The 24,389-nt window shown below is 50.7% G+C and overlaps 1 protein-coding gene across 5 annotated transcripts in view; it reads left to right on the top strand.

Moving 5' to 3' along the window:
* GRIK4 (glutamate ionotropic receptor kainate type subunit 4) overlaps window positions 1-24,389 on the top strand; it is a 424,573-nt gene that overhangs the window by 303,887 nt on the left and 96,297 nt on the right. For all 5 annotated transcript variants that reach the window (XM_041769772.1, XM_041769768.1, XM_041769770.1 and 2 more), the window contains 3 exons: window positions 5,572-5,733; window positions 15,780-15,932; window positions 16,608-16,712. In XM_041769772.1, the coding sequence (XP_041625706.1) occupies window positions 5,572-5,733; window positions 15,780-15,932; window positions 16,608-16,712 (420 nt within the window). The remainder of the gene's footprint in view (window positions 1-5,571; window positions 5,734-15,779; window positions 15,933-16,607; window positions 16,713-24,389) is intronic.

The raw sequence follows: 24,389 nt of genomic DNA, 5'->3' as shown, positions 1-24,389 counted from the left end.
AGAACAGGACTCACGTGTCATGAGTGCCTGTTATGCGCCAGCCACTTTCCGTGGATCACCCCTGCAAGGTAGATGTTCTTCCCCTGCATTTTACAGGTGACAGGTGCAATTCAGAGAGGTTACTGACCTGCCCGGGATCACCGGCTCAGCTTGTGGCCAAATCAGGATTGGAACCCAGGATCGTCTTATTTCGGAACCTGTGCTCTTTCTACTACATTCTGATGTGTCACGAGGAGACCACCACATTGCACAGCTCCAGGGACCGCCGCTCACACTGCCATCCATGTCAGTGGTACCTGGGAGTTGGGCGATGGAGTGGCCACGTCTCCTGAGATCAGAGGTGTGGTCTCCAGCAACAGGCTGTTGCAAAGGGAAAATGTAGGCCTGACGTGGTGGGGTTGAAAAAGGAAGGACAGACTTCAGAGACGTTCAGGGAACGTTCAAGAGATAGATTTGACAAAAGTGGCAACTGACCAGAAGTAGAATGAAAAGATGAAGGAAAATTTGGAGTTTCTAGCTCAGGTAGCTGGGGGAATAGTTAGTAATGCACTTACTGGGTTAGGAATACAAGGGAGAAGGCGCTGCTGGGCAGATGGAACATCGTAGAACGTCATCTCTGCTACTTCCCGTCTCACCCAGGCCCAGGCCCAGGCCCAGGCCCAGGCCCAAGTGATGTAGAGGTAGGGGATGGATTGTACCCAGGAGCCTATGCATTAGCTTCCTGCTTTTCTCCTTAAAGTCAAGCACAGGAACTATAAATCTGGATCGTTCAGAGCTCTCGTGCTTTCAGCTCTAGTCGACTGACCTTGTACCTCAACTCACAGCCATCCTTGCTCCTGGATTGGTGACTGAGGATACCTGTTAGACCAGGACACTGGATGTGTCACACCTGCTGGAGAAAGTGAGGGGAGCTGAGCCAAGTTGTACCATTCCTGATGACCTTTCCATGTTGCTCTCAAGCTCGTAGCCATGAGGCTTTCCTTCTGGGCCTGTTCAAAATGCCCCTCACCCAAGGGTTTCCCCTGAATACACCCATGGCTGCGACATGACCTTCAACTGTAGTTTATTTGGTTCCCTGCAAATCATTACACGCTCAAAAATTCCCACACACACCCCTTCACATACATGCACGCATGCATACCCATTTAAAAATGTTCTAACATGAAAGCCAAGTGATAAGGAAACAAGCTGTCAGGAATTTGTTTGTCAAAATACAATAATGCAACCTCCGGAAGATAATCGGGGGGGTGGCGCAAATTTTAATCCTATTCTTACGTCTTCTGGAGGAGGAAGACTGCAGACTAGTGGTGAGTTTAGGCACACTGAGGACCCCAGGGTCCTCAATCAATGAGAAACATCTTCAATCAATATTCCTCAGCCAACATTTACCATCCAGCTTCTGGGGATCAGACACGCAAGGTGCCACGTGGGTAAATTCAAAACCGAGGCAGACACTGTTGTTCTCTGGGAATATATGGACCTTTGGAGAGAAAGACCACACATGTGAGAAGGTGATGGCAGTATGGGGGCTGTCACAGACTGGTGCAGACTTGGAGTAACGGAAGATTTGGCCTTGGTCTGCTCTGCTGTGTGGCTTTAGCAGACCGCCACCAGCTCTGTTCTTCACCCTGGCTCCTCTGCTGTCACAGTGATGGAATCCATTCCCTTTGGGAGTGGAGACCCTTAGGGTTTCCCTTCCTGAACCATTTATAAGAAGAGAATGAAGCCCTCCCCCCTCCCCCATAAGAACCTGTTCGACCCCATGGCTTCCGGCTCTTTATTTCATTTCAAGTAAGGTTGCAGCCAGCCAGGCTGTGGGGTTGGAGGAGCAGGAAACCTGAGCGAGCCAGGTGTGCATTCTTTGAGTTCGTGGTGGGCAGCAGGACCAGAAGGCTTTTCATCTCCTCCAGTCCTGAAATTTGTTAAGTTTATGAAATATCGATCTCAGCAAAATGTTTCCACCACCTGATTTTGGGTTTATAATCCATGTTTTCTTGAATGTGTTTAGAATAGCATTTCCCAGGGCTCCTAGGTGGCTCAGTCGGCTAAGCGTCTGACTCTTGATTTTGGCTGAGGTTATGATCTCAGGGTCGTGAGATCCAGCCCCATGTTGGTCTCCATGCAGGGAGTGGAGGCTGCTTGAGATTTTCTCTCTCCACCTGCCTGCTCACAGGCACATAGGCTCTGTCTCTCCCAGAAAAAGAGTAGCAGTTCCCAAAGTGCATTTTGTAGAACAGTACTGTGAGACCCTCATGGGTCTTGAGAGAAAGAAATGCTTCTTTTTTAAAAAATATTTTTATTTATTCATGAGAGATTCAGAGAGAGAGAGGCAGAGACACAGGCAGAGGGAAAAGCAGGCTCCATGGAGGAGCCGGATGTGGGACTCCATCCTGGGTCTCCAGGATCACGCCCTGGGCCAAAGGCAGATGCTCAACCGCTGAGCCACCCAGGCATCCAAGAAGTGTTTCATGTTAATAACATTTGGAAGGTTCTGGGTTGAACAAGCCGTTTTGCTGCAGGACTTCTTAAACCATTAATAATATTCTACTGCGTGTTATAAATCTTGAAAAGGCAGATATAATATGCAGTGTGTTCTCACCTTAACAGGGAAACCTTGTTTCTGTGAAATTTCTATTAACATCCTGGAAAAAGCTAGTGTCCCGAGGAACGCATTTTGGGAAACACTGGCTTAGAAGCTGCCCATTGTCTAGAAACTGGCAGTGGTCAGCGGTTTCCCATTATTCATTTAGAAATCAGCCTTCAACAGCAGTAGGAGAGCCAAGTTTAGACATAAAGAGGCACTTCCTAACTGAGAGGGCACTCGGGGAGTAGAGTCTAGAGTGTCCCAGGAAATTATGATAAGAGAACACACCACCGCCTTTCTTGTCCTTTTGCAAGCTCTCCCATGAGTCATTATAAATAGAATGAATTATCAAGGAAGCTCCTGGATCTTTTTATCTTAAGGGGGCCTTTGAAAAAGGATATAATTGAGGGATAAGAAGGTAGGAATTAAAAGCGAGAAGACAGACAGGCTGACTTCTGGAAGGGCTGTTTCTAATTGTCTGTAATTAACTCATTCGTTCTTCCTCTGCTCAGAACACAAGAGTTGAAGGATGCACCTTCCCAACTCACGTTTTCAGAGCAGGTGGGAACTAAGGTAGAGAGGGCTGGAAGGTGCCCAAGATCTCGGGGTCGTATTTCGGTAATTGTCGTATGTTGAGCGCTTCCATGTGCCAAATATGATGTGAAAGCCTGTCGCATGCATTTTGTGTGTTCCCTGAAACAACCTGTCGGGCTGCCGTCATTATCGTTCCCATTTTACAAAATGAGAATCTGAAGCCCAGAGAGGTTACAGACTTTCCCTGAGGTCATACATCCAGTAGCGTGGAATCTGGACTTGAACACCAAAGCCCTTATTCACTCTATGCTCCTGCTGTTGCTGCTGTGAGGGTGTAGACGTCCAAGACACCAGGGCTCCCTCGAAACGGGCCTCCTTCCATCAGCCTGTTGGGGGGCGGGGTGTGGAGGGGTGACAATGTGCCACATTGACAAGGAAGTCCAGGGAGAGGGGACATCTTCCAGCTGCTGAGGCCCCCAGCTGCCTGACAGCAGCCTGGCTCTGTCCCCCCCTCCACCACCCTCCCTTGCCAAATGCATCTCTTCTTATTAGCCATCTGCCCCTCGTGCTGCCGGTAGCCCACAGCGCATGGGCAGCTGCCCTGTTCGAGAGCCCGGAGATAATATCAGTTTATGAATCGATATGTTCTCTGGCACGTCTGTGTTCCCCTAACGGGAATGTGACAGGATCCAAAATATATTTAATCCTCAGCCGACTCCCCACCGTCAGGGGTTGGAGGCTCCAAAGGAATCCTTGTAACCTCAGTCTGTAAGCTGCAGTTAATCAGGCTGGACTCTGGGCAGGGGAGCTCGGGCCTGTGGCCTCGGGCCTTGGCAGCACCTGTACGTGCGAGTGAGGATTCGGGGGACGGGCCAGGGCCCTCAAGGAGCCAAGTCTTAAGAAAAAGAATCTGCCTGAAGGAAATCAGTGTCTCAGCCCAGCCAGAAAGTAAGCCCAGGGCACCTGCCATCTATCTGGTCGGGCCGAGTGGCTGCCGGCTTCGTCCTGGGGTCTCTAACTACTGTGTGCCCACGGGCTGTGGGGCTCTGTGTGAGGTGCTCGGTTCGGTATGAGCGTGTGATAATGTGACTTCAGGGTGTGAAGATGACCTGCCCTGCCCTGGAAGGCTTTCTTCCAGACTCGGAGGTCTTGGACTCCGAGCTCAGCCCTGCCGGGGAGGGCGATGCTTCTCCCTCTGACACTGGCTAGCCTCGGGGGGACTCATGCCTGCAGGTTTTAGCTGGCTGAGAGAACAGCTGTCTTCAGCCAGGGCATGGGAGGAGGGCCGTGGGTCCTAGGCGGAAATCCCTTGAGCTTCTAAATGTCACTGCCCCGCGTGGGGTCTCTCTGATGGCCTCATCTAAAGTAGCAGCCTCCCCAATATCGCTCCCATAGACGGCTGAAGTCATATCTGCCTGTGTGCTTAGTCTGCCTCTTCCATTAACCCCCAGCCTCCTTGAGAGCTGGACATGCCTCTCTCTTGTTTGTGCATTTTGTTTCTAGAATATCTTGTGTGCCTGGGTCTGGCTCATGATAAGCACTTAAATATCTGTTAAATGAATGGGAAAATATAATAATAAGTGAAGGCACAATGCTACATGTAGACTGTCAGGCTGAGATTCTTTGAAAGCAGACTTGGCTTTGTCACTCCTCTGCTGACAGTCCCGTCGGATCCCATCACGTACAGGATAAAGTGCGGGCTCCCTAGCCTGCTGGTCAGGCTGCTGTTCTCTGGCCCCTGCTCGCCTCCCCAGCCTTATCTCTCACCATTCCCTCACCCCCAGCGTCCCACATGCTCACCCGGTGACTCCCAAATATTGCTACGCATGTGACCTGCTGAAAACACAGATGCCCAGGGCCTCAGCTCAGGTGATTCAGATCCAGTTGGTGTCGAGTGAGGCCCAGGAATTGTCACCTTTTTTTTTTTTTAAAGACACGTCAGAGCATTCCATTGGCAGGTACTCCGAAGACCACACTTGAAAGAGCAGGGCCCTGTCCCAGCACACCGCACACCTCTGACCCAGAGGGCCACACCTTCTCACCTCTGTGCCCTTGTATCACAGCCACTGTGATGACTTCTTTGTGGAATCACCTTTGTCCATCCATATTTGCCACCCAGAGGACGCCTCTGCCTCCTTCAAGACTTAGCTCAAGGGTCATACTTTCTGTGGACACAGCCCTGCTTCCCCCCAGCACATTAGCTTTACCCTCTCTCTGTGCCATGCACAGGACACATATCTTTCTCAGGGATCATTCTACTTCTCTTTTCCTCTTCTTCTTCCCCAATACCACAAACTCTCAGAAGAGCAGCTCATGGTTCCCTTTGGACCTTTAGTACCTAGCCGAGTACCACCAGCAAGGGTTCGTTTGAATAGGAGAGCCCCAGACGTGCTCCAGCCGAGCCCACGCCTCCTCCCTTGCTAACCCTGTTCTCTGACTCCTGGGTCTTTCAGGAGTTCTCGCTCCAGAGAATGGACAGCCTGGTGGACGATCGTGTCAACATCCTGGGATTTTCCATTTTCAACCAGTCGCATGCTTTCTTCCAAGAGTTTGCCCAGAGCCTCAACCAGTCCTGGCAGGAGAACTGTGACCATGTGCCCTTCACTGGGCCTGCGGTAAGTACCCACCGGAGCCCTCCCTGAGCCCCTTCACCTCCGCACACACACACACCCTCCTGGAGTCCAGCCCTGTCAGGTCCTAGCCAGTGCTGGGAAGTGGTTATGAGGGAGAAAGTTTGGGAAGGAGTGAGCTGTAATCAGCAGGCTTGGTGGAGGTTGGCAGGGGGAGCACTGTGCAGAGCCACGGATCTGTCATTTAGTGAGGTCCGTCCATCTCCTGCGGCCTGACTCCTGATCATGCTGTTGCTGAGAACTGCCCAAGTTTAGGATCCAACAGTCCTACTGTTGGAAGGCACTTGTCGCTCCTCCTCTTCCTCATTTTTCAGCATAGGAAACTGAAGCCCAGCCTGAGAATGGGGCTGAGGGTGGGGACCTGGAGATCTTGTTCAAAGGCAAACACCAAGCCTTTTGCAAGGTAAAGCTAGATTCTGAGATTTCCTGACTCCTGATCCCGTGCTCTCTCCATCATTCTGGACCACCGCCTCGAGTAGGAGCTCATGCAGGCAGGCTTCCTTTGTGCCCTCACCCACCTGCTTTTCCTCTTTGTACTTTCTTCCCCTGCTGTGTGTGTGTGTGTGTGATGGAGGCAAAGTTTTCCCGGGCATACTCCACTAAGTTTAATGTCGTTACTCTGTGGGGTGGGTCACGTATGTGTGCTTGTGTCCGTCTGTTAAAAGGCCAGTTCTCAGGAGACTGGGACTGCCTGACTTTCTAGGTCCTTTCCCAGCCATGTTACTTTTAAGCCTCCCAAAGTCCTCTAAGACAGCTCCCGTGATGCTCCCACAACTTTCTGAAGTCTATCAGTATCCTCACTTTGCAGATGCTGAAACAGAGGCCCAGAGATGTTAAGTAAACAGCCCAGGGTCACACAGCTAGTACGCAGAGGAATTAGCATCAGAACCCAGTTCAAAGTTTTAACTGCTATGCTGTTTCCCTCTCTCTAGGAGCATCGTAATGTTGACATTGTACATTGGGCCTGGCAAAGTGAAAGTAGTTAGTGGATATTCGTCAAACGAATGAGTGAATCAGGGAGGCAGGTGGAACAGTGAGCTAGAGATAGAAAGAACTGGAAAAGAAGTAGACCTGAGAGGTGGCAGTGAAATTGGGCGCCCTCCTGGAGTGGGTCCTTCCCTGGCGTGGGGCTTCTAAAATAGGACCGCAGGACCTATCTTTGGTGCGTGTCCAAGGGTAAGGACATTTCTGGACATCTGCACAAATGGACGCCTAATTGGTGGTTGGCCAAGGCTGGCTAAAGGCAGGGGCCTGGACAGAGGGACCTGTTAACAAGCTGTGCACCTCCATGATTGCATAGCCTGGTGGAAATCTTAGGAAGGAAGGAGTAACTAAGGGGTCGGAGCTCATGCAGAGCTCAGGGAGCTGTGATCAGGGAGCCAGGAACTGAGTTTCAGAAAAGGTTTAAGGAGCACACCCCAACAAAGTATTTTAGCCCTGGAAGAGGTGAGAATCCACAGGAAGGACTCAGCAGGGGTGAGACCTCTGATGGAAGGGGGTTCTCACTGCCAGTGTTGGGGACAGTGCGGGACATCCTCAGACAGGGCATCATGGTAGGACCAGGTTCATCCCTCCCAGCCGGATGCAGGCCTGTCCCCCTGGTCTCCCTGCAAGTCCTGCAGCCATGGCTCCTGTACTCTAATGAGGTGCAGGCAGCCTGGAAAAGCTCGCAGCATAATACCAGGAAAGGAGACAAAGCCTGCTGCCTCCAACCCAGACTGTTCCACGTTTGGCACGTGGCCTGGTGAAATAAAAGGTCCCTATGCCATATTTCCAATCACTCTCTGAGGGCCTCAGCCCTTCCAGTAAGCGCTCACATTGACCACAGCAGGCAGATGAGAGGCCCGCCCAGTACCTAGTGGGAGGGCTTGCGAGGACCTGCCATGAAGGCCAGCCGGTGCCTTTCACGGGACTCTGAGGTGGGGCGTGCTCCCGTGTGCCTAAGAGAGCACTGGCCTTCTGAGGCATAGGAGCTGGATTTGAATACCGGTCTTGCCATGTTCTTACTCAGTGATCTAAGGTAGTTCCATAACTGTGTGCACCTCTGATTCTTGATCCGGAATTTTGGACTGGTTCTGCTTGACCACCTAAGGAGATTTTTGTGAAGATAAAATGAAATATAGGTCTGTCTTCTAATCACAGCTCTTCATGGAATAAGCTGCTTTAATATGCTATAAGGCAGCCACTGGGATAGGCATTAGGAAGTATATCAGGTAGCTTTCACTGTATAAGTGCTGTGGAACGACCAACCCCCAAATCTCACTAGCACGTGACATGAAGCATTTGTGTAGCTCGTGCATCTGAACATCAGATCAGCTAATCTGGGGGGTGGGGGGGAGGATCAGCTATGGATTCCTGACCTAGCTGGGGGGTCAGCTCACCTGAGCAGCTCACTCAGGGAATCTGGGCTGGGGCAGCTCTGCTCCCCGTACCTCTCTTCCTTCCCCTGGCCCAACAGGCAGGCCAGCCTGGCATATTCTCCTGGTGGATCCAGGACAGTGACAATGCAAGGAGCAACACACCAGGCCTCTTAATGCTCATTTCCCAGAACGTGCACACTGTGACTGCCAAATCATGGTGCTGGCCAAGGAAAGGCACAGATAAATTCAAAGTCAGGGAATGAGGACTCTGCTCTTTTAGAGAAGAAAAGTAAGAAGTCACACAGCAAAGGGTGTGAGTACAGGACAGAATGAAGGATTGGAGTCCATCCATCCTGTAGTCTGTCATGGTGAATAGGAGCCAAAGCCTCTGCCTTCTGAGGTTCATGATGTGGGAGGTAAGATCTGCCTCCACCTCTAGGAAAATGGGAAGGATGCCCTGTGAAAGCAGAGTGAAGCCCCTTAGCTCTGCCTGGAATGATCAGGGAAGGCTTCCCAGAGGAGGTGGAAGTGAAGACCGCACCGCTGTTCACTTAGCGTGCGGGACGCTGCGCAGGGTGTGAAGGCGTCCAGAGTGGAGCCGGGGCCGCATGTCCGGCCACATGGAAGCAGCCCTCCTGACTGCATTTTTGTCCTTCCCAATCCAGTCTCAGAGCTGCCAAAGCCGCAGCATCTTAGGTTCCCCAGGAATGTTGGGGAACATTCAGGGAGTGTGTAGGGGGTCTTCTGGGGACTTCCTCCATGTTGGGGGTGGAGAACAAGAGTGCAAGCCTACTTTGGAGGGGCCTAGGAGGAGAGGAAGTTCGAGCCTGAGCCTGAGCCCTGGTCACCAGGAGGGGGATGGTCAGGCCCGGGGGCCAGGCTGTGGCACTTCCTCGGTCAGCTTCTCTTGGCCAAGCCCCGTGGCTTTCTTGCAGGCAATATAGGGGCGTGCATTCTTTCTAGCTTAGGAGGCCGGGGTGCTCTTTCCATTTGTTCCATCTGTGCACAGAGCGAAGACATCCCGTAGGGCCTCCCATGAAATTACCCCAGCTCCGCTTCTCCTTCCTCCTCATGCATCCCGGTAGCAGATGAGCATGGTCACACACCCCTTTTGGGTAGGTGGGGAAACCGAGGCACAGAAGAGTGAGATCAGAGCCCCGGTTGCCACTCAGTGCCAAGAGCCTTGCAGCCGCGGGCTCTGTGGCCTCGGAGGAGTAAGGGGAGGCTCCCACCTGGAAGAACTTAGGAAGAAAGCACACAGCCTCAAACAGCAACAAACCCTTCTCAGGGCTTCTCACTTAGCAACTGCCTTTTGAAAAGCGGTGCCTCTTCCTGTCTCGTTAGGGGTTGAAATTCCAGTACAAACAGCCCAGCCCTGTCATTTGCTGGGGAGCTGGAAGGTGAGAAATAATCAGTTCCAGGAAAGCCCGGGCCAGTCTGTCTCCCCATCCAGTTTCGTAAAGACTTCGGCCAGCTCCTCCGCAGGGACCTGTGCCCTCCTGCCTCCGGGCCTCTTCTCCCCCACCCCCCACCCCTGCCACCCCTGCTATTCCCCTCTGCCCCTCCTCTATCTCAGTTCCAGTCTCTTTCTCCACCTATCTTCTCCCCTGACTCCTCCCTTTCCCTCTTCCCCTCCCCTCATGACTCCTTCCCTTCCCTTTTCCCTTTCTTTTCCCTTCCCTTTGTCCCCTTCCCTTCCCCTCCCTCTCCCTTTCCATTGCCTTCCTTCTGCTTTCCCTTCCCCCTCTACACTCCAGGTGCTTTCTACACTCTTGACATTTCTCCTGTCCCATTTCTCATCCTCCTAAATTGTGTGTGCCCCCCCCCCATCCTTCCCTTCCCAGGGGACTGGAAAGGGGGCTGCTCTGAGGACATGGGGAGGGAGCCACTGAGCTGAGGGGTTAGTAACCTCGAGAGAAAGCTGAGTGCCACCACCCAGGCTGGGGCTGCACCCAGATACCCTGCTTCCCTCCTGACACCACACGAGCTGCAAGCAGGCAAGCTGTGGATGGAGACACATACCCGCTATTTCACATGCCGCTCCCATTAATCACACTGCAAAGAACAAAAATCGTAGGAAATCATTAAAATTACAGATGGCTAGGTTAAGTAATTAGAATTTAGGCTAAAACAGATGTTTGTAATTAAGTGTTTATTTCATTGAATAAAACCCAGATTGTACGGACTATTCGATGAGATTTTAATGGCTCCTGTCCTGGTCTGATTTGGGGGGGCATAGTTTAAGCTACAAAGATTCAGAGACAAATGGGCATCCAAGAGAATGGGAATCCAGTGATCTGGGGTGGGGGCTGGCGGGGGAGATGAGGGTTACAGGTGTGTGTTTGGAAGATATCTTATTTTTCCTTCAGTGGCGGGGGGATAACTCCGCTACTAACTCAGACTGATTCATCTTAATTTATACAGAGTCTTTCATTCCCCTAAACAATTTACAAACAGCTCAAAAGAAAAAAAACAATGAAGAACCAAATGAAAATATAAAAACAAGAGAATCGAGAGTCCCTTGCCAAGCGACATTTTGGTGCCAAGAAAGAGGAGAGGATTTTAAACAAGGATTGAGCCGTTTGGGGGTTTTAATATTTAGAAGACGTAGGGACAGGGGAAGCGGAGACGAGAGAGGCGTGCGCACAGATGGGGCACGGAAGCCACAGGAAGACAGAGGCAGGTGGTGAAGGGAAGGGCGATGGATGGAAGACTAGAAGGAGTGGGGACGGAGGGGACGCTCCAGCCAGACTCAAGAGGCAGACGGAGCGCTGTTTTGGTATCAGAGCCGCTCTTCCCCAACTGCAATCCCCAGTGCTTGCCAGAGCTGAGTTAGTAAATGATAACAGAAGGAGAAAGCAGGTAGGAGAGAACAGCAGGCGGCTTTGGGATGGAGATCTGCAGTGAGATGAACAGTTGACGAGGCAGAGATTACAGGCTCTCCCGCCAGAGGTGAAATTGGCTGAGCCGAGATTGGCATCTGGGGGCCGATAAGGTGGAGGAGCTTGGGGGTGGGCAGCTGGGGCTCAGAGAAGCAGTTGGAGCACCCAAGGGAGAGGCCCAGGCGTGGTGCCAGGAGCCTGCGAGAGAGGGGCAGTCTGGTTATGCAGGGAGGACCCTGAGGAGGCCCAACTAGGGGGGGTGGTGTTTGGGGCTTAGGCGGTTTCGGCTACGATGGGCCCAGGCTGAGCCACAGACAGGACCCGTGAAGCCCAGAGCTCCCTGGGGACTGTCACCGAAGGCACTGTGCAGATGGAGAGGAGACAGGAACCTTGAGGCTGTCCCTCCCACCCACCCCTGCCCCCCAGGGTCCCTCTCTGGGCTGTAATTATTAGAAGCCTAGAAGAATCTTGAAGGTCTCAGAGTACGAGATGCCAAGGAACACTGCAAACAGGCACACACTGCTCTCCCGGCATCCGGATCATTTGCTAATAAGAGGACATCAGCCAAGAAAACCACATCCCAGACGAGTGGGAACAACAAGTGTGTGGCAGGAAGGAGCCTGGGGCCTGGTGGGAGGGTGTGAGAAATGGCGTGGTGAGCAGCGTCTGCCAGTCTGCGGGGACCGGGGTCTCTCGGGCCGACAGACAGCCTCCTGAGAAGAAGGGCCTCTAGAGGGGGTTAAGTGGGCCTGGGGCAGCCATGCCCTGGAAGGAAGGGGGTTCCTAGGGCCTTCGTACTGATGAGGGCACATTCAGCTTCCAGCAGTGGAAATCTTATATCAAACTGCTTTCTGCAGAAAAGGGAAACGTGTCACCTCATGTCACAGCAAGTCGAGAGGGAGAGCAGACTCTGGACAGAGGTTTGTTTCCATTCCTCTGTGACGCCCCTGGTGTCAGCTCTATCCTCAGGCTGGAGCCAGGCTGGCTGCCGCAGGTCCAAGCATCATGTCCTAACAGTGGCAGTGGTGGTGAGAGAAGGAGGAAGAACTGCCTCTCTCAGAGACAGGAAGCTTTTCTCAGAACTGACTCCTCACTCGTGGTCTCCGTTCATGTCTCATTGGTCAGAATGGCACCGCTTGCCCATTCCCGAATCCCATATTGTTGGGAGGATGGGATGACTCCTGGACCACTCAGGATCCCTTGAGAGCTGGGGCTGGGTTAGCCAGTCCTGAAGCACATGGCTGCTTGGGGGATGGAGGATACTCGAACCAAATGGGGGTTCTGTTGGGGAGGAAGAAGGGGAGAAGAGGTGCTAGGTAGGTAACTGTTGATCCCCTCACACCACTCCTCTGTCCTGCCCTTATATGTCCCATTGCAACAAAATTTCTCTTGACTGAGAGGCTAGTGTGAGGACAACCAACCAGGCAGACCAAGAGGCAAGGTGGGTGATAGCCAAACCCAGGACAAGAGAGAGGCCTGCCCACTACCCTTCCCCGACCCCAGCCCTGGCCCAAGAGTCTCATGCTCCTGGCTGCTGTTGGGAAGATGACCACGTCTAGAAGATTGCCCAGGTTGTCCCGGGAGGCTGGGCCCAAGAATAAATCTGACAAGAGCAGTGACTCACCGCCAGCTTCTCAAGAGGATGGAAAGACAGTGCTGCAGAGACAGGAGGAAACCAGCCTGGACCAAGGGTCCTGGGGCTCCTGGTCCTGGCTTGGCTTCTGTCTTGCTTGGTGACTTTGGGCAGGAGGTGAATTCTTCCAACCTCAGTTTCGCCATTGGTAAAATAAGAGAGTTGGACTCCTTGAATTCTAGGATCCTTTGCAGTCTAACAGGCAAGAGATTTTGAGACTCTCTGAAGGGACAGATGAGCTGGGAGACAAAGGAGAAGGTGGGACAGAAATTAGTTCACCGTATGCTTTAGATAGCCAGACGGAAGGATGGAGGGGCCGGTGGCAGCAGCGCTAACCAGCCCTCGCCTCAGGTCAACGTTCGTCTAAGCTGGAAAGGGAGAGTCTATAGCATTGATCATTTCCATATGTCCTTTTGGCAAGGAAACGTGAGAGGTCCATTAATAAAGGAGCCACATGTGCGCAGGGGAAAATGAATTATGTGCAGAGGACAAGGACAGTTGTAGGCTCGCCGAGAAGCATCGAGCGCCATGCAGGTGAGCCTGGAATCAATGCAGAAGGAGCTGAGCGAGCAGAAGGTGATGGGCGGGAGGGCCTCGGGGAGGCGGCTGGCCAGTGTGGCTCAGCCGCCCTGCAGAGCTTACTCCTGGTCCCCATTGTTTAGTGTCCCCACCTGGGTGCTTTGGGACCAGGGCACAGAAAGGAGGGGTAATGGAGGTGAAAGGGAAGAGGGCCCAGCACGGACAGGCCCAGGGCCCTAGGACTTCTGCCTGCGGGGATGTCTCCGAGGAGATCAGGCCATGTCGAGGTCTGTGGTGCTGCCACATGGTAGGAGCTGAATAAATGTGGGAGGAAAGAAAAGAAGCAGGTGGAAGGAAGAAAAGGGGGACCGGGAGAGGGATTGGCAGAGGGAAAGAAGGAGGAAGAACCAACACTCGAGCTGGCAGTTTTGCAAGGGAACGTGGATTGGGGCCTGGAAACTCTCTTGGGCTATCTCCCCTATAACTGCCTTTTAGAAAGATGATCCCGAACCAGCCCCCCAACCCCACCACAAGTCGCTGCCACAGGACACCTGGCCCAACAGGTAGCTGGGCTGCAGAGGGAATAAGCACACTTCCCAGCCTGTCTCCTGCCTTGAGCTCCCTGCTCATGCTACTCCCCGTCGCCTTGGAAGCACCTGCTTCCCAAGCTGACACCTGCCCGCACCCAGGGGGTGTGCAGTTTGCAGAGCACGTTACAGACCTGTTTACAGGAGACCGTTGTTCTCTCCAAGGCTCCACAGTGTGCTCGGGATCACTCAGCACATGAGTGAGGGCTGGGATCCAGACTCTGGGTTTAGTCCTCCCGGTTTCAAGCTCTTTTTCTGACACCTCCTGTCTCAAGATGCTTACACACTGTCTTGAGAGCTTGAAAGAAAAAATCCAACTAGATGACCTCCCCTGCCTTGGAGGGCTCAGTCTCCCAGGGCCTAGCCAGGTAGGAGGAGGCTGTAAGAAGTCACAGGGTGGGGGTGGGGGCATCATCCGCGGGGACGGTATTGAGTTGCCAGTGGTGAATGTCCTACTTCTGTGAAGGAACTTGCTTTGTGATGAGGTGGCGTGTGGACTTCCAGACCCCAACATCACTGCTTCCACAGGGCCTCCCCTTAGGGCCCCTGTATGGTTTGACCCTATTTTCATTTACATTCAGTAGGTTTTTCTTGTCAGGGGCTTTATGTGTGCTGCATAGTGCCACCGCCTCCTTAGATGACACACTCCCCGGAGCAGGCATCTTCTGTTTTCCTGCCCCTACCCAAAGCCACACACGTCCAGTTAACTCATTGGGTAGTGCTCCGCTGAGCCTCGGTGGGCAAATTACACCCCAAATTTAATTCAATTCTAAAAATATGTCTTGGGGAGGCCTACCACATGCCAGGTCCCAGTTAGATACTGTGCAACATGTAGAGATGACGGCCCTGTGTGTTCCTGCTCTAAGAGCTTGCAATTTAATAGGGAGATGAAAATATGAACAAACCACACTGGCTTCTTCCGGGGGCTCTGACTCCCTCTTGCATTTCTAGTTTGTTGCTTCTTCCCCTCCTACCGCCCCCTGCCCCCTGCCAAGCTTGCACCACAGTCTCCACCCCTTTGCATGTGCAGTTCCACCTCTGAAGCGTCTTTCCCCTTCCCCAGCTGCTCCCCCTCCCAGATCCAATGTTTCTACCAAAATCCTTCAGTGCTCAGTTCCCATGCTGGGTCCTCCAAAAAACATTTTCTTCTTCTTTTTTTTTTCTCAAGATTTTATTCATTTATTTAACAGAGAGCACAAGCAGGGGGAGCAGCAGAGGGGGAGGGAGAAGCAGGCTCCCCGCTGAGCAGGGAGGCCTGATCCCAGGACTCTGAGATCATGACCTGAGCCGAAGACAGACACTTAATTGACTGAGCCACCCAGGTGCTCCCAGAAACGTTTTCTTGATCACCAAGACAGGATCTTTCTCTTTGGACACCCCCAGACCTTTGCGTGTCCCCTCACTCAGTTTCACATCACCCCTGTTTGGGTCCTTAGTCCCCATACACCCTCTCCATTCCACTGTAATCTATTGTGGGAATAGGGTCTTGCTCATCTTCAGGCTTTGAACTCACCATGTACTTTGTAAGTACCAGTCGCACTGAGTAGTAAAAGAAGTAGACTGATAGTAGGTATGTCCAGTATCATGGGCTCTTCTAGGAGGAAGTGACCTTTGGTTGAGCGTTGTAGAATGGGCAAATCCAAAGGCAGCTTCCAGGCTCCTTCCTTCTTCCCGAGATAGGCAGCCCTGTGTCCTTCTTGGGGATTTCTGAGAGCAATGGAAGTCACTACCTCCCTGGAGCAACGAGAGCAAAGGATATCCTTGAAATCATTTTGGGCCCAAAGGGACAGCTGGATGGTCCAATCCCAGAGAAGCCTTGGCCACCACTGTCTGCCTTGGGCAAGCACCTAGACCCTTGAGTGAAGCAGAGCTGGCCCAGTGAGAAGCGGTGGGCCATGGGCACCAAAAAAGAACCCTTATTCCTTCTTTCTCTTTTCTCTCGTCCTCCTCCCGTCTTCTCTTCCTCCTTTTCCTTCCCCTCCCCCTTCCCACCCATCCCTCCCACCCTCCCTCACTCTGGGCCTCCTGCCCACCGTCTGCCCTCTCCCAGCTGTCCTCAGCCTTGCTGTTTGACGCCGTCTATGCTGTGGTGACCGCGGTACAGGAGCTCAACCGGAGCCAGGAGATCGGCGTGAAGCCCCTGTCCTGCGGCTCGGCCCAGATCTGGCAACATGGCACGAGCCTCATGAACTACCTGCGCATGGTGAGGGGCGGCCAGGGCCCTGCAGGGGAGGGACGGGGTGCTCTGTTCAAGGCCCCGCACCCCCAAGCCTCCTCGGTGTATCACCGTCCCAGATAGAACAGCCACCTGCGGTGACCCCATTCAGTGCATGTGGGTCACAGTGTTCCCTGAGCCCTACAGCCCCACCGGGGAGGCATGGCTTAGTGCTGGCTTTCCCAGCCACATCTCCTCTGGGGGGATGGACACGGATCTCTACCCCACCAAGAAGACACCTGGTGCAGAGTAGCTCGGGTTTTGCATTTCGGGTCAGGTCCTCCTGACTTCCTGCGGACCTGAAGGTGGGTGAGCAGCTGCTCAAAGAGGAAAGAGTCTATCTACAGCCAACAGCCTGGAGGAGGGACACGGGAGGATCTGAGTTCAGGCTTCCACCCTGGCATTGTGTTGGTTCATGCCGTGGCTGCGAGGTCACTGGGTGTGGGGCATCCTTCTCCTCCCCTGGCCCCAGCCAAGTGTGAATTCATCCCGGAGACATCACACTCATAGTTATGAGATCCCGTGACTGAGAGACAGGCAGGAGGATGGACCTTGACGGCCTGCTGTCTCTCGGGCATCTTTGAACGGCACTGGTGTGGGGTGCTTGGAGCCAGGTGGGACCTGGGGCCTGTTTGGTGCTGTAAGTCGCTCTCTCTTGGACAGGTAGAATTGGAAGGTCTCACCGGCCACATTGAATTCAACAGCAAAGGCCAGAGGTCCAACTATGCCTTGAAAATCTTACAGTTCACCAGGAATGGTTTTCGGCAGGTAAGTCCGGCTCCGCCACCGTGGTGGCACATCTTTCCTCTTTGTTCCTTTCTGCGTCCTCAGCCCTCTCATCCCATTTCTCCTTGGTGCGCAGGGTGGCCCCAGCTCTCAGTTATCCCCAGGAGCGACAGGCTGTGTCCTGTGCACCGCTCCTGGCATGCCCCGGCCTCCCCCGCTTCCTGCCGGTCAGTCCACTAGCGTGGGTCAAGGGACAGCTCCAGCAGAAGACCGAGAGGCAGGCCGTCATGCCCGGTAGGGGCAGGGGGGCAAGAAGTGTCACATAAGGAGGGAATTCCCAGTCTGTGCCCACTAGCTTGGATTCCGCCCTAACCCTGGAACCAGGGCCAGACTCCAGAGAGTGTGGGGAAGGAACCAACTGGGTCCCTTTGGTGTTGGAGTGGATGGCCAGTTCCCTCTTGCTGGCTCTTTCCTGACCAGCCTGCGCCATGCCGAACACAGCCCCCCTCTCCTGTCAGCTACCTGTCTTCTCCCATCAGCTCAGGATGGCTCCATCCTCTGAAGTGCCTTTCCGACCCCCTATCTTTTCCCTGGTCTCCTCCATGAACTCTCTCTCTCTCACTCCCACCCCCCCCCCATCCTCTGGCATCAGAGGAAACAGGGATTCTGAGCCACGACAGGTGCCTCCCAGCAGGTCTCCCAACCTCCCTTTTGCCCAGATAATCAACCCCCTATTCTTAGGCGAGCCCTTCTCCTGCCTTAGAAGAGCCAGAGAAATAGGAAATGTGCTAATTATAGCAGGAAGCAGACACACTGGAGGGCTTCCGCTGTCAGAGTAGCTAAGCAAGGGAATGTGCCTCTCAAGGGGCTGCACAATCACCTTTCCCGGAGGTTATTAAGATTCTTTCTTCTCTTCCTCATCTTCCTCTTCCTCTTCCTCCATTATCATCATCATCATCATCATCATCATCATCAGAGAGCAGCTTTGTATTTCTTAAGCTCTTACCACCAGCCATTAACCATGTTGAGTGTACCATTTTCCCATTTCACTTTACAGACTGAGTGCTTTCAATTTATCTTTATTTTATTTATTTATTTATTTTTTAGATTTTATTTATTTATTCCTTTATTCCATCCATCCTTTATTCATGAGAGACAGAGAGAGAGAGATGCAGAGACACAGGCAGAGGGAGAAGCAGGCTCCATGCAGGGAGCCCGATGTGGGACTCGATCCTGGAACTCCAGGATCAGGCCCTGGGCTGAAGGCAGCGCTAAACCACTGAGCCACCCGGGCTGTCCCTATCTTTATTTTATTTCTGTCATCTGTGCATAGAGACAGTCTTATTTCTTCCTTCCCAATCTGGATACCATTTTTCCCCTTTTCTTGCCTTGTTCAATGGCCAGAATGTCCATGTTCAATATTGATACATTGTTTCTGATCTTAGGGGGGACACATTCAGCCTTTCGCCTTTAAATATGCTGCTGGCTGTAGGTGTTTTGCAGATGTTCTTTATCAAGCTGAGGGTGTTGCCTTCTCATTCTAACTTCGCGAGAATTTTTTACCACGAAGTGGGTGTTGTTGAATTTTGTCAAGTGCTTTGTCTGGGTCAACAGATATAATCATATTATTTTCCTTCTTTAGCTTGATCATATGGTGGATTACATTAATTGATTTTCAAATGTTTAACCAGCCTTACACACCTGGAATAAATCCCACTTGGACATAGTGTATAATTTTTAGAAATCGTTGGATTAGGTTGGCTAATATTTTGTTGAGGATTTAGCACCCAATTTCTGAATGACTACTGGTCTGCAGTGGGCTTGGAGGGTTTTTTGCTTTGTTTTTTTACTCCCTTTGTCTGGTTTAGGTATCAGGGTAATACTGGCTTCACAAAATGAATTAGGAAATATTCCTTTCTCTTATTTTTTCTGGAAAAAGTTGTATACGACTGCTGTTAATTCTTCTCTAAATGTTTGGTAAAATATTTCAGGGAAACAATCTGGGCCTGGGGATTTCTTTTTTAGGAACTTTTAAATTACAAATTCAGTTTCTTAAAATAGGACTATTCAGGTTATTTGTTTCATCTTAGTTCAGATTTGCTCATCTTAGTCAACGGTCGGTGATAGGTACTTTTTATTAATCGCTATTTTTTAAGTGAGGAAATGAATGCTCATGGAGGCTTTGAACAGTTAGTATTGGCAGCTGGTTTTGAACCTAACACCTCAGACTCTGAAGCTCAAGTTCTTAACTATTATGACCGACAAATCATACATCAAAATCACCTTGGTAAATTTGTTAAACATGTAGATTTTTAGACTCTACCGTACAAAAGTCCAATGGGGTAGACCTTACATAGGACCCAGGAACTGATGTGATCGCCGAGCACTCAGGGTGACCCCAGTGAAACCCTAGGCTACGCTGACAAGGCCCTGCCACACCCACATCCCGTCGCTCTGTCCCCACATCTGAGAGGCTCCACAGGGCCAAGTGGAGCTCCTTTTAGGAGGACAGTGATTATGCTAGGCCTTGAGGCCAGGTCACCCTTCTTGGGAAACAATAAGATAAAGAAGAGAGTCTAGGGTTAGGTAGGTAGCCAGAAACTCTGGGGAAGAATATCACCAGTTGATGAGCGTGTGCTCAGTCTTGAGTATGGGTATGTGTGTCAGGCACTGTGCTGGGTACAGAGGAAACAAACCTGCAAAAGGCACATTCCCTGGCGACATAGCAAAATAATCAGTGCACTTTGGGGTTATTAAGCTCAGATCATGCCCTCTGGCTCATAAATCCCTAAACAAATGAAGTCTTCAGCCTGTAGGGAAATTTCCAGGCTGACTTTTCCGTGAGCCCCATTATGCTCATGGGACATGAAGTGCAGAATGTTCATTTGTGGTTTCAGTAAATACCAGTTGAGTGCCTACTATGTTCCAGACATTCTTCTAAGTTTTAAAACTTCCAGGTTTTAAAACATGGGCAAAGTGCTTTTCTGGGGCCTATATTGTAGCATGGGACAAAATACAGATAAATCCATATCTAATATAGTGTCAGTAGTGGTAAATGTTACAGGGAAAATTAAAAAAAAAAGGTAAGGAAATGAAGTATGTGGGGATAATAATGATGGGGAAGCAGTAGTTAGGAGAATATAATGCTCATGCCAAGCCTCAGACTTACTCCACAGAAGGCCCAGTCCCAGGTGCTGAAAAACCCCTCATTGGACCTCAGGCCTGCTTTTGGAGTGCTCCCCTGGAAAGAGCCTCCTTCCAGCCCCTTCCATCAAGCAACACCTGCAGTGGCAGAGTTGGCTGGTGGCCCTGACCCCACCCTCTGCTTGAATGACTGCTAGTTTTGCTCAAAGTACCTCTTCCCCTTAACTCTTTCTCCAGCAGCCGCCACTCAGGCTGGCTTTTCCCAGCTGCCAGGCTGCAGGATTGCCCCGGTCATTAAGAAACAGCATCGCCAGCCTCCAGCCCAGCCCAGCAGGGGACTCTGCTCTGGGGCGTCCTAAACAGCAGCTACTGATCCTTCCCCAGAAGCACACATTGTTGGTATAGGTAGGGCGTCACAAACCTACATGTGCACAGGAATGCCCAATGGTGCTTGTTGCAGCTATATTCCCAGGCCCCACAGCTATAAATTCTGAGTCAGCAAAACTGGGTGCCTTCCAGGAATCTGCATATTTTTGACTAGCACCCAGATGGACCATTACCGTGCAGGGGGGCCACAAGCTATGCCTTGACAAATAGCACATAGAATTTCCTCTTGACCTCCCCATAGTTCACCCTCATCTTTTTGAGCCCATGAGACCATCAAAGAGGATGGTGATATTGACCTTCGGCTGCTCTAAGGAACACACATTTTTCTAAGTTTTTATTTTAATACCAGTTGGTTAACATACAATAGTTTCAGGTGTAGTTTCAGGTGTACAATACAGTGATTCAACACTTCCGTACATCAACGAGTGCTCATCATGACAAGGTGCTCCTTAATCCCCGTCACCTGTTTCATTCCTCTCCCCACCCCCTTCCCTTTGGTAACCTTCAGTTTGTTAAGAATCTGTTTCTTGGTTCGCCCCTCTCTATCTCCTTTTTTCCCCCTCTGCTCGTTTGTTTTATTTCTTAAATTCCACATAAATACGATATGCATTAAATCAAATGGTAGTTGTCTTTCTCTGATGGATTTCACTCAGCATCATCTTCTGTAGGTCCATCCTGTTATTGCAAATGGCAAGCTTTCATTCTTTTTTTTATTGCTGAGTAATATTCCAGGTGTGTGTGTGTGTGTGTGTGTGTGTGTGTGTGTGTATGCGCGCGCGTGCGCGCGCACACGCACATCTACCACATCTTTATTCATTCATTAATGGATGGAAACTAAGGCTGCTTCCATATCTTGGCTATTGTAAATAATGCTGCTATAAACATGAGGGTGCATGTATCCCTTTAAATTAGCATTTTTGTGTTCTTTGGGTAAATACCAGTAGTGTGATAATTGGATCGTAGGGTAGTTCTATTTTTAACTTTTTGAGGAAACTCCATACTGTTTTCCTGAGTGGCTGCACCAGTTTGCTTTCCCACCAACAGTGCAAGAGGGTTCCTTTTTCTCCAGGGACACACATTCTTGATTGGATTTCTAGAGTGGATTGCAATAATCCTCTTTATTACCCATTTTTCTTCAACAAATCTGGTGACTGTCCTGCTACTTTGCTGTCTCACTCAGGTTCTGTGAATACCAGTGAATACTGTGCAAGTTATATCGTGAGCACAGATGTAGCCTTGCAGCTCTGGTCCCCAGGTCCCATCTCAATCACCAGCCGAATCTTTGCCTCTCGACAGGTGTCCTTCCCCTGATTATTACAGGATGAAGTGGTTTGGGGAGTGATAATTAATTGGACTTCTTTTCCAGGGTGGGAGGAAAGTCAGTATCTCTGCTCTAACATTCTTCCAATGCCATGCAAGGTGGTCTGGCAAGAGAAGGGGGAATGACCAGGAACAGACGAAATGACATCTCTTGAGTACCTCTTGTGAATCAGACACCACATGGGCACTTCGTACAGATCACTTCTGATCTGGGGGATGGCCCTGGAAGGTGGATAGTGTCCCACATCACGAATAGGAAAGCTGGGAATCAAGGAAGATAAGGAACTTGACCCAAGTTCACTATTAGCAAGGACTTTGGACAGAGCTAAAATTTATACTCAGGCTTGTCCAACTCCAGAGCCCATGCTCTTGGGCCTCCCGAGGCTCTTGGCTTCCACTCACTTTCCTGGAATCCCTAAGCTCCCAAATCAAAACACTTTACCCAGGTCTGTTGCTTTGCTGCTACCTGTTCCCAGTGACCTGCTGGGCTGAGCTTTCTTTAGTAATGGTGTCTTCTCATTTGGATTTGGTTTTATTCTTTCTCTTCCTGTCTGGGCAAGTGGCTATTAAGAGCTGGTTTTGATTATTTAGAAAGCACCACACAGGGACCCAGTGGGTTGTAATTGGTAAAATGTCTGAACCAAATGCTGTATTCCCTGCTGGTGGCTGATTAAGGGATTATTACCATTATAAAAATAGTCTTTCAGAACTCGGGGTTATTTTTTACCATTAAAAAAATTACTGTTTTGATTCTGTTTGGAGAGGGTTTTCCATCTTGGAATTCTGTGAAGCTTCCCCTGGAGACTTTTATGGGGAAATGTTCTCTAGAGTGTCCTGTACGTGACATTTCTGAACCTGGACCATCTCCCAATTGCTTATATATGGGCATAGAAGTCAATGGTGTTGCTTCTGGGTTCCCTAAGTTCGTCCTCCAGTTCCGCCTGTGTGAGCTCTCCCTTCTCCATCCCATCTTCTCTCTTCTTATTTCCCAGAAGATGGCCTGGATTGCATTGGAATAATATAATCTCTCTTCTTCATTTGGGATCAATCAGATCTGAAACAGAAGGGAAAAAAAAAGAAGCACAACATTAGAGGGCCCTTCATTTCCTTCATTTAACTTAGTCTAAATAGATCAGAGATTCTGAGCAGCCCCCAAGTGACTTTGTTAGGGCCGTAACAGGATGAGCACACCTTTTATCTAAAGATTGGAAATGGCTTAACAGGCTCTAATTAAGCCTTTGGGGGAGAAGGAGGCCTGAGGCATGGGGGCTTGACATCCCTAGCTAAAGACGCAGCTCTCACCTTTCCTGTTGGATCACTGTGCATCACATTGAGGGTACCTAAATTTTCTTTGTGTGATGAAGATGGTAACCACTCAACGTTTGGTGTTGTTAAACGCAAGGATTAATGAAATTAGATTTGCATGGCACTCTCTTCTGCTGGCCTGTGTTTAGGTATAACGCCAGCTCTATTGACATAATGATGATAATAGTTCTCCTCCATGATGCCCCTTGCCGAGTAGTATACATAAAAATTTCTCATCTTCTATCAGCCATACATAAAGGCTGCTCTCTCCATCTTGCAGGTAAAGAAACTGAGGCAGAGAGAGGCAAAGTAATGTGTCCACATCCACACAGCTAGTAAGTTCCAGACTTAACTGAGTCCACATCTGGCTATCTTCAAAGTCCATGCTCTTTCTACTCTGCAACTTGGCCCTAGAATGTGTTGGGGGAAACCTCCAAGGCCTCTAGTCTAATCTTCCATCCCAATGCAACAGTGTTTTCCATAGTGCCCCTGAGAGAAGCAGCCACCCAGCCTCTCCTTGAGCCTGCACTGGGCTGGGAAGTATACTGCTTCCCAAAGGACACATGCCATATGCCCACGTCTTCCAGGGAGAGGGTCAAAACCTGCCTCCTAGTTCTGCCCTCTGAAGCAGCTGGAATGGCCCACTTTGTCACCAACTCCTTATATATTTGAAAATAGTTTGATTTCTCTTCATTCATTCACTTCTTCCTGAAATTTAGCTTAACACTGTTTGAGCGCCTGCTCTGTGTCATGGTCCCTTCATGAGCTCACAATCTTTGGGAAAAGGCAAAAATTGCAGTCAGCACTATCGTAGTGACCCTCTGATTGTCTTTCCTTCCACAAACAGCAGACCATAGCTGTTCTCAATGTGATATGGCCTCCAAATCTCACACCACTGATGCTTTTTGGGCTTCTAGGTCTCTATTAAGACATGAAGCCAAAATTGAGGACCACACTCCAGATGGGGCGAAACGGTATAGAGCTAAGAGCACCATCCTCACAAACACTAAATTTCCATTCCCCGAATTAGTGTGCTTACTGGAATTAGCTTTCGAATCTTTGATTCATTCAGAACTCTGGACCTTGAGATCAATTAACTGTTCCACTTGCCGCCACCCTCCCCCCTCCCAAAATGTGCAGGGTTCTTTTCACGTGAACTTTTCAGATAAACCATCCCTAAGCCACCCCTCCCTTGGACCACTTATGTACTTAAGTCTGTTCCTATGGAGATGGAGAGATTTGCAGATCTGGCCAAGAGTGGGCGAGTAAAAAGCCTTGAGAACTGATGGCCATGTTTCGTTTTCCAAAGCTGATATAAACTCAGCTTTTCAAGGGGCTGGTTCTCTGGAATGACTTGAGTGTAGCTCTAACGAGGCAGGGGGATGAGCCAGATGGCTATTGTGAGTCACCCTCGAAAACCAAGAACTCAGGGGTCCCCTGTCCTCCAGAAGGTTCAGGGAATCCAGCTCCAACTGAGTTCCTGCCGGTCCCACCAGTTGCTGGGAGCACAGGCCGCCTGTCTTGAATTTCCTCTCCTGCCATCTTCTCTGAGAAGCGCACACA

Source organism: Vulpes lagopus, chromosome 10 (assembly GCF_018345385.1).
Source record: "Vulpes lagopus strain Blue_001 chromosome 10, ASM1834538v1, whole genome shotgun sequence".
NCBI lineage: Eukaryota > Metazoa > Chordata > Mammalia > Carnivora > Canidae > Vulpes > Vulpes lagopus.
This window is presented reverse-complemented; position numbering and strand designations above follow the sequence as displayed.